The sequence below is a fragment of the Silene latifolia genome, chromosome Y (assembly GCF_048544455.1).
Source record: "Silene latifolia isolate original U9 population chromosome Y, ASM4854445v1, whole genome shotgun sequence".
Taxonomy (NCBI): domain Eukaryota; kingdom Viridiplantae; phylum Streptophyta; class Magnoliopsida; order Caryophyllales; family Caryophyllaceae; genus Silene; species Silene latifolia.
This window is the reverse complement of record NC_133538.1, coordinates 171,910,021-171,920,026: the sequence shown is the minus strand read 5'-3', so window position 1 is coordinate 171,920,026 and position 10,006 is coordinate 171,910,021. Positions and strand designations below refer to the sequence as shown.

Below are 10,006 nucleotides of genomic sequence, written 5' to 3'. Positions count from 1 at the left end.
CTGGGTGAAGGTCAAATCCTCCCCACCCACCTGAAAGGTTAAAGTCTTAGCCCCGACATCGATTATTGCATGAGTAGTATGCGAAAATGGTCTCCCCAAAATAATGGGTGTGTATGAGTCCTCGGGTATATCTAAGACAATGAAATCAACGGGAATAAATAATTTCCCGATCCTAACAGGGACATCCTACAAGACTCCTAACGGCCGTGATAATGAGTGATCGGCCATCTGTACGGTCAAGTTGGTGCATTGAAATTTCGTCAATCCAAGTCTCTTTGCGAGAGACAGAGGTAAGACGCTTACACTAGCTCTTAAGTCACCCAACGCATTATCAATTATATAAGTTCCAATATGAAAGGGGATTGAGAAACTACCCGGGTCAGCCAATTTCGGTGGAGTCTTATTCTAAAGAAGTGCGGAGCACTCCTCAGTCAAAGCCACCGTTTCAGTTTCATCTACATTCCTCTTACGTAAAAGAATTTCTTTCATAAATTTCGAGTAAGAGGGTACGTGGGTGAGTAGCTCGGCAAACTGAATGTTGACTTTAAGACTCTTCAAAAGATCGACAAATCTGCCAAATTGTTGCTCCGCCTTTGTCCTCCGTAGCCGCCCCGGAAATGGAACTTGGGGCTTATAGGAATTAACCTTATTAGCAGAATTATCGTCCAAATTAGATTTAGATGACAATTTATTATCCACAGCAGAAATAGTGCTCGATCGAGAGTTTTTCTCAGCAATTTTGCTCGATCGAGCAGTTTGGGATACTCGATCGACAGACTTGTTTTCTGCACTGCTTAATCGATCACTTCTTTCTCCTCGATCGAGCATTTCTTCAGCAAATTCACTCGATCGACCATCAGAAACTGGTCGATCGAGTACAGAACATGAATTAATCACTTTTTTGTCAAAAGATGCCTTTTCATGAACATCAACTTCAACTCCCGAGTCTGGAAATTCAACATTTTCAGTTGGCATTATGGGTCCTTCATAAGAAAGACCACTCCTTAAACTAATCAAATTTACCGTCTCATGTGGTTTTTTGTCAAGTTGTGACGGTAATTGGCTCGGTTGTCTTGAAGATTGCTTGGTAGCCAATTGAGCTAACTTGGACTCAAGCAATTTAAAAGAGGCATCTCTTGTTTGTTCATTCTTCTGCATCTGAAGTGCAAGCATTTGCACTAGTGATTTCAGCTCAGCTATGTCACTAGTATCACTAGAAGACGTACCTTGCTGATGCGGCGGTGGGAAAGAGGGAGTCTTTTGAAAGCCTTGTTGTTGATTTCGATGAAGTGGCACATAAGTTTGCTGTTGTTGCGGTGGAGGTGTAGGATTCAATACATTTTAGCTAGACCACCTCAAATTTGTATGAACTCCAGCTTGGTTATTAAAATAGGAACCTCATTGCCTGAATTGTTGAAAAGCAAAGACTTGCTCCTTCTCAGCTAGACACTCCACTGCACTATGGCCATCAGTACCACATCTCTCACATGAGACGGTCTCTTGTCTAGACAACAAGTGAACCATCTATTGATTTCCCGCAGCCTGCAATTCTAACTTATCAAATCTTTCATTCATGGCTTCCAGTTGAGCCACAAGTGCACTATTATCTGTAGCAACTGTTCTAGTGCCACTCCTTGGGTTCCCATATTCAACACAATGGGTAGCCATATCCTCTACAATATGCCAGCCCTTATCATCATCAATGTTCTTCTGAAATCTTCCATTGGCTGCAACATCTAAAATATCACGGTGATCATCATACAACCCGTTGTAGAACTGGTTGCACAAAAACCACTGGCCAAATCCGTGATGTGGGACAGACCTAACCAGCTTCTTAAACCTGCACCATGCTTCATACAAGTTATCGGTCAGATTCTGCTTAAAACTTGTAATTTGCCCTCGCAATGCATTAGTTATCTGGGGAGGGTAGTATCTCTTGTAGAAAGCAAGAGCCAGGGTGTTCCAATCGGTGATATCTACTGTGGTCCTATCCAGGTCAGTTAGCCACTCTCGGCCTCCATCAATAAGAGAAAAAGGAAACAAGACTTCCTTAATATTCTCTTGGGTCACTCCCTTAGTAGCAGGGATAGTAGAACAATAATCCGTGAAGACCTCCATATGCTTCCTCGGATCCTCACAAGCTACTCCTCTAAACAGGTTTCTCTCCACCAGGTTAATATAGGAGGGACGAATATCGAAGGTACTCCCCTCATCGGTTGCGAGCTTGAAACCCTTAGGAATAGAATCAGCAGTCGGCTTAGAATGACTATCAATGTTAGGCATCTTCGCAGATTTAGTAACGGTTGTAGAAATAGAAGTGTCTTCCTCTAAAGACTAAGCTTCTGCAAAGGTGAAATTTTCAAGAACTGGTTCAAGATTACTCAAGACTTCCTCTCGACGAATCTCTCTCAATAAGTTTTGTCTACGGCGAAAAGTCCTCTCTGGTTCAGGATCAGCTGGTACTAACTCTGACCTGTTGGACCTGGACATAAACAAAACTAAGAGAAAAGAATAAGAACTGCCTCAAGGAATTAAAAATCCCTTGAGACTAAAACAAACTAAAATAAGACAAGTAAATAAAATAGTTGCCTCCCCGGCAACGGCACCAAAATTTGACACGGCTATCGCAAACCTATCAAAAATAAACCAACCGGCTCTAACTAATGTAGCAGAGGTAAGTCGGGTATCGTACTCCACAGGGAGACGGTCACTATCTACTTGTTAACTAGTCTATCTACGGTCACAAAATGGGGGGTTTTGATTTGTTTGTTTTGACTAAACTAAAGAACTGAATTAAAGAGCAATAAATGAAACAACAATTAAAATAGCAAGGATGAAATAAATATGTGATCAAATAAAGAGAGAAATGCCAAGTTGTCGGTTTACCATGATATTACGCAAGTCATCTAAAGGTAAGGTCAGTCGGTCTGATGTGAGAAGGGTAGTGGAAAGGTCCTTCCGGTCCGCTATCCACCCTAGATTCTTCCTAAATAGCTTCCGCTCTGATTAGGGTAGTCTATAGTTCATAACAGGTCTATTCATTCCAATCGTCCGATCTAGGTCTGAATTTAACCGGGTTAATTAATTCAGTTGCGTGCACTCAACCTAATAATTACTGTTATATTGTTATAAAACAATTCTCACAACAAAAACCTCCTAAACTAATTATCGCATCATTGTTTTACTATCATGGCTCCCATAATCCTAGCAATAGAGAATTTAGCTACGCATGACGATAAATAAAACAACAACGATTAATAAAGTAATAATAAACATGGTATTAAGATGAATAAGAAGAAATTGCATAAACTTAATAATAAACCTAAAAATCAACAGCACTTAAAGACAAGAAGTAAAGTGTGCAAAAGAGAATTAAATTGAATAAGGAAGAGTGCAAAAGAGAATTAAATTGAATAACAACAATCACAAATCAAATATCCAGAAAATAAAAACAACGTCGAACGAGATTAAGTTCTGAAGTTAACGTAAATTGCCTGATTAAAGATGATAAAAAGAGATCCCTAAACCTCATTAAGTCTTTCCTTTATATAGGAAAGATATTTTCTTAACCTAATACGTAACTTAAGATATTAAATAAATAAGTTCACACAAGAAAAATCCCGCGTCAGATAGCAAAGTGTTCAATCGAGCACCTTCAAACTTCTCGATCGAACATTTCTTCAGCAAAAACCTCTCGATCGAGTACAAAGGCTACTCGATCAAGGAACACCAAAAAGGCACCTCTTGATCGAACACAGCAGTGGTTCGATCGAGGACTTCTCCCCACCACAAAGGTCTCGATCGAGCACATTAGCCAGCAAAACCTCTCGATCGAGTCAACTGCCACTGAATCAGCCATAGGACGTATGATCTTAGCTTCCAAGGCGACTTCACGCATCCCAAGACAGTATATTCTCGCTCCAATTCTTCCATCTCCTAAATGCGAGCTAAAGGGACAGTAAAAGGCTCAATTCTGCTTCTTTCAGGTCCATTCCTGCAATTAAAGCCAAACGAACCAAAGTAGACTATTCGGGGTATTTCGTAGCCTAAAAATACGGGAATTGCATGAAAATACGTGCAAATAAGGCTTAGAAAGCCTATATAAAATGCATGCATCATGGTTCATTAGTTTTAGGTTCCAAAATCGTCGCTCTGATACCACTTTGTAACACCCCAATTATCCGGCCAAGGTAATTGATGCATTTCCATCTCGGTTTCCCGAGGTAGTGTTTCAACACTTCAATCAAAGAACATTTTATTAATGTAATGTTTAATGAATTACATAAACGTAAATAAATGAAAAAAAGTAAAACTCATGACAACTATACTCTTCTAGCCAACTATACTCGTCTCGTGCCTCATCAAGCTCGTCCCGTCTCCCGCGTACTATCCAAACAACATGTACTTAACCTTTTCCCTATATGATCGGAAATATCATATGGATCCCCACAGGCCACCCTGGAAATAGGTGACAATTACACAAACACAATAAACGTCAGTTTCAATAAATAAGGAAATAAATAAAGTGTGACACGCCTCGAGTGTGTGAGAAGGCAACATGACTACAACATGAATGAACCCCTATCAAACAACCACCGCCACGGTACCAGGACACGCCCAGACATACCAGAAACCACAAACAGGTACCGGGACACGCCCAGACGTACCAGGTCCGGAAGCCAACCAGATCCCCTGCCAGACATCGTGTCTCAACCACACGAGTCCCTCCGTGACTCAAGCCATTAATTTGCACATCCCTCTTGGAGTGGGAAGCTTCAAGAGGCGACTCAAGCACAAGACGGTCTCCCAACCGTCTTACGTCTCCAAAACAATCAACAACAATAAATCCTCCAACATATACAATCACAACCTTCACAATATGAAATGCATGACAGACAATATACACCATGACATGCCAAACATGCCATGGATACCAGTTCCTCAAATATCCCGACTCTTCGAGCCGTCAAAAACCAGAAACATGCAATACGACTCACTCAATGCAATTAAATGATAAAAGATTCATTTTATAAATAAATACAACAATGAAACTGAGTAGGATAAACCTACCTTACAGCATATCCGCATAAGCAATCCGTCACACAAGCTAGGCCCATCTCGTAAAACCGTATCACAAAACTCATCTCCTAAAATATGATAATAATACAAATATGTATAAATATACCAATCTAATTATACAGATACGACTAATTAAATACGCGTCTTATACTCTTACCCAAAACCCGTTCCGACACTCAGCTAATCCCGCTACACACTACCTACTGTCACCACCGTGGCCACCACAACGACGGTGGGCCACGGCCGACAACCACCACGGCCAACAACAACAACAACAAACACGGCTACATCAACAACCAACAACCTTGACATTCCCTTACTCAAACCGACCACCACAACCCCCACCATGGGCCACCACCACCGTGGTGGTCACGACCCAACACCCACCTGCTATCTCCCTCATATCTGACCCCCTAAAACTACGACAACCACCACAATAACCACCAACAACTAACAACACAATAACGACAACAAACAGGCCGTACACCCCCCTTTTAAACTCGATTTCCGACCACCACAGCCACCCTACCCACCAACCAAGACCACCATTATACTCCCCACTCAACCCACGACCCAACCATCCCAAGGTTAGCCCAGGTCAGTCACGTTTTAAGGGTAAAAAACCCGTCTTAAGACGGTCACACACTAACCACTAAAACTCATAAAAACACTCGATCAAAGCCCTAAATGGGTGGTCAACGGCAGTCACACAGTGGTCAAACACGGGTCAAAGATGAGTCGGGGTCAAGGCGGGTCAATGGTATTAATTAAATAATATAAAGGCTAGCATAAGACGGTCTTACCTTACGAACTCGAGGCTGAGGGACAAAATCTTCTCCTATTCTAAACCCTCTCTTTTCTCTCTTTTTCTCTCTTATTTGTATGGTGGAAATATGATGAATGAAATGATAAGGATAGGGTAGTATGGGTGGGGGTATATATATATATATATATATATATATATATATATATATATATATATATATATATATATGGGTAGAATGGTAGGTGGGAGTATATAATACATGTATTATGTATTATTATTATAATCATTATTATTTATTATACCATCTCATAATATAACACGCATAAACATAACATAGTATTGTTATTATATAATTATTAAATACGGAGTATTACAAGTATATTCTATAATAGTGGGGAATATCTGATTATTGGTATTGATGATTGGCGTGGCCTGTTTTATCGACCTATGCCTTCAACAATAAGAAATTCAACTTCGTACATTTAACATGTATGCTTCTAGCATGGTTTGATGAGGATCATAAAAATCTTAATCAAACTGTCATACCTAGATAATTGTCATTGAAGAACTATAACCTAATTCAAGATTATGAATTAGTCATTAGCTTAAATAAATTTGGTGAAGTGGTAGTATTAGTCAAACAAACGTTTGTATTAGTTAAACAAACGTTTTAAAAACTCAAAATTTAAAGGTGTTGTCAATATTATTAATCATACAAATTCTCCCCATATATTATTGTCTCCTGCAAAAGAAATTCACTCGGAAAATACTATTACAATATCGCAAATATTTATGGTATATAAAGTGCTAACCTGTCTCTCAGCTGTTATGAAATATCTATAACATCTTAGTTCATTTTCAACTTACGACAGAATTAATGAGAAATTAAAGTTACCATTACTTATAAATTTATACTCACTAAACTCTATCTATATGCCTGTGATATAACAAAATTTAATCTACTTATATTAGAATAAAACTAAATAAAATTTGTTTTGTTCTTAAGAAATCTAATTTTATTAGGATAATCTTATTAGAATTTCTTAGAAATTTACTATTGTTGGGATACATTTAATAACATTTTAGTTCATTTTCAACCAAAGATAGAATGAGAAGTTAAAGTTACCATTACTTATAAATTTTTACTCACTAAACTCTATATACATGTGTGATTTAATAAATTTAGTCTACTTATATTAGGATATAAAATTAAATAAAATTTGTTTTGTTTATAAGAAATCTACTCTTATTATGATAGTTTCATTAAATTTTTTTAGAAATCTAACATTGTTAGGATAATTTATTAAATTTTTCTTTAAATCATAGGATTTCTATAAAAGTTGGACTGTCTAATATCGCTCGAAAAGTTCCTGCTTTATATATATACTAGATTTCAAGCCCGGGCGTTGCCCGGGTCAGATCAATAAATATTCTGAATATTTATCTTGGGATTGTTGATTCGAAGGCATTTTATAACGAATATAAACTATATGGTGTTGATTGCTCTTTTGGATATACCATATTCCATAATGTTTGGCGTTGGACATGTCAAAGATGATCCGACTTAAAAAAAACTTATGTTGATACGCAATTAACACGATTTTGATTGGGTTTAATCGATCTGTCCTAAAATTGCAAGTTATGAATAAATATAGTTTAAAACCACATGTAACAACTTATGACACACGTATAGCTTTTTATATTAACTTTACTAAGAATACGATATAGGAGCAATTGTTAAACACATTTTAGAGGAGTAACTGTGAGATGAAAATTAATATAAAAAAAGTTTAAGAACAAAGACACATTCAATATAATACTTGAATTATACTTCGTATTGGAGATGAAATTATCGCTAAATTTGAACCCTGTAACATTGCTCAAAATTTTGATATTTTAAATAGGAAAAATTACAACTTACCACCTATTATGTTTCTTTTTTTACAATTTACCACCTATTATGTTCTACTTTACAAATAACCACCTAACTTTCAACAAATTCCACACCATTCTCACTTATTTTACATTTTTGTGACGGTTTTGTGTAATTATCGACTCGACCTCATTTTATCGTCTAAAATAAATTTAAAATGACCAATATACCCTTGTTAATTACATAGCCTCCCTATTTATTTCACACCCACCTAAGGAGATTACTGATATACGGATATTATTGAATTACTTGAATATTTCGCGGAATCATTTAAGTGGTAATATTTCTGCATCAATTTCTAGCATGCAAAGTATTACTTCTGTCGATTTTTCGTATAATAATTTCAAGAGATTAGTCCCCAGAACTGGGCAGTTAAGTTACTTTAATAATACATCCTTCGTCGGTAATCCTGATTTATGGGGACCGTATTTAGGACCGTGTAAAAACGGATTGTTGGATTGTCATCACCCTGCTCATGTGAAAGGTTGTCTGCTTCATTGAAGCTGCTCTTGGTTATTGGGCTTTTGGTCTGTTCTATCGCGTTTGCAGTGGTGGCTATTATCAAGGCGAGTTCTTTAAAGAAGGCGAGTGTTTGGACTTTACTGTGTGATGCACTCTGATGCCTAATGGTGATAGTGTGGCTGTTAAGAGGTTGCCTGCAATGAGACTAGGGGCTGGGATTGTTTACAAGGGTGTGATCCCTATTTATTACGATTGGATGAATGGGATTGAATGAGTGTGAAATAAATAGGAACGGTATGTAATTAACAAGGGTATATTGGTCATTCTAAATTTACTTAAGACGATAAAATGAGGTCGAGTCGATAATTATACAAAACCGTCACAAAAATGTAAAATAGATAAGAATGGTGTGAAATTTGTTGAAAGTTAGGTGGTTATTTGTAAAGTAGAACATAATAGGTGGTAAATTGTAAAAAAAGAAACATAATAGGTGGTAAATTGTAATTTTTCCTTTTAAATATACGTTTCTTATAATAGTTGGGCGATACTCCTTATTAAGGATTTTAGTTATCCAATTTTTGAAAACTTTATTGACACTCTTATTAACTTTGTCAAATATTCTCTTTGTCTCTATCTTTTGATCTTTAATATTTTAAATATATGAGTTTTGAAACTCTATTAACACCCTTAACTTTGTCAAATATTCCCTTTGTCTCACTTATTAATTTACTCCCTCTGTCCCGGTTATTTATTGTCATATTCCATTTTGGAGGTGTCTCGGTCAATTGTTGTCTTTTCTATTTTAGGATTGCATTTAATGAGCAATTTGATCATTTACACACAAATTGGTCCACTTGTAATTTAGTAATTGACCCCTCATCTTTCCTGATCTTTGTGCCAAAACCAAAGGACAACATCTTTGTGCCAAAATCAAAGGACAACGATTAATCGGCACGAAGGGAGTATTTTTTTTAAATTAAAGGTAAACAAAAAAATGGAACAAAAGGGCAGTGAAATCTATTTTTTTTTTTTTTTTTTGAAAAAGCACCTCGAGGGTACACTAAATTAAAAAACGATCAGCTAAAACAGCAGCGTTCGCGCTCGGAGGTAAAACATCCGACCACACACGTTTACCAACAACTCTAGGAAACAAATGAGCCAAAGCATGAAAAACGCTGTTGTTAGCTCGATGCGTATACACCCATGAAATAGACATAAAATAACTAGCTAAAGACAATATATCATTAACGACCAAATAGAAAATATTTCTTCCATGCTTCTTCCGGTTCAAGGCCTCGATAACTTGTATACAATCGCTTTCGATGACCACCTTGTCATGACCCTTTCGCTTAGCCTCCTCAAGCCCTTCAAGCACAGCCACCGCTTCAGCTACACCCGGTTCCCACTCCTTCTTCCAATCCCAAGCCATCCCCCATAACACCCGTCCCTCATCGTCTCTACAAACAGCGCCCACACCTACTCCTTCCCCGGTATTGACACCCGCATCAACATTTACCTTCACCCAGCCTTGCGGAGCAACAACCCATCTATCCTCCCTTGTACCAGCCTCTACCATGCCCCCTGACCAGCCTCCCCTCCTCTGCCCAAGCTCCCTCCTTCAATCTCCGCAACCACATCTTGTACCCGTTTAATAATGCTATCCGGGTTCGGCACCAACCCCTCGAAAACTACCTTATTTCGATGCTCCCAGATGGCCCAACAACACACCATGAACCTACCATGCTCCATCACCCCCAACTCCCTCC

General features: G+C 38.0%; 1 protein-coding gene across 1 annotated transcript; it reads right to left on the bottom strand.

Annotated features, from left to right (window-relative positions):
* Positions 1-2,334: 2,334 nt before the first annotated feature.
* Positions 2,335-9,816, bottom strand: LOC141629422 (uncharacterized). The gene is made up of 2 exons (XM_074442428.1): positions 9,362-9,816; positions 2,335-2,482 (listed from the first exon to the last, which is right to left on the bottom strand). The coding sequence occupies exons 1-2, from the start codon at positions 9,814-9,816 to the stop codon at positions 2,335-2,337; spliced, it is 603 nt and encodes a 200-aa protein (XP_074298529.1).
* Positions 9,817-10,006: the final 190 nt, after the last annotated feature.

Coding starts and splice junctions, on each gene's coding strand:
- LOC141629422 (XM_074442428.1), bottom strand. CDS start 9,816: ATGGTAGAGGCTGGTACAAGGGAGGATAGATGGGTTGTTGCTCCGCAA. Junction 2,483..9,361: donor GTTGTTGGTAAACGTGTGTG/GTCGGATGTTTT, acceptor GTTTATGTCCAG/GTCCAACAGGTCAGAGTTAG.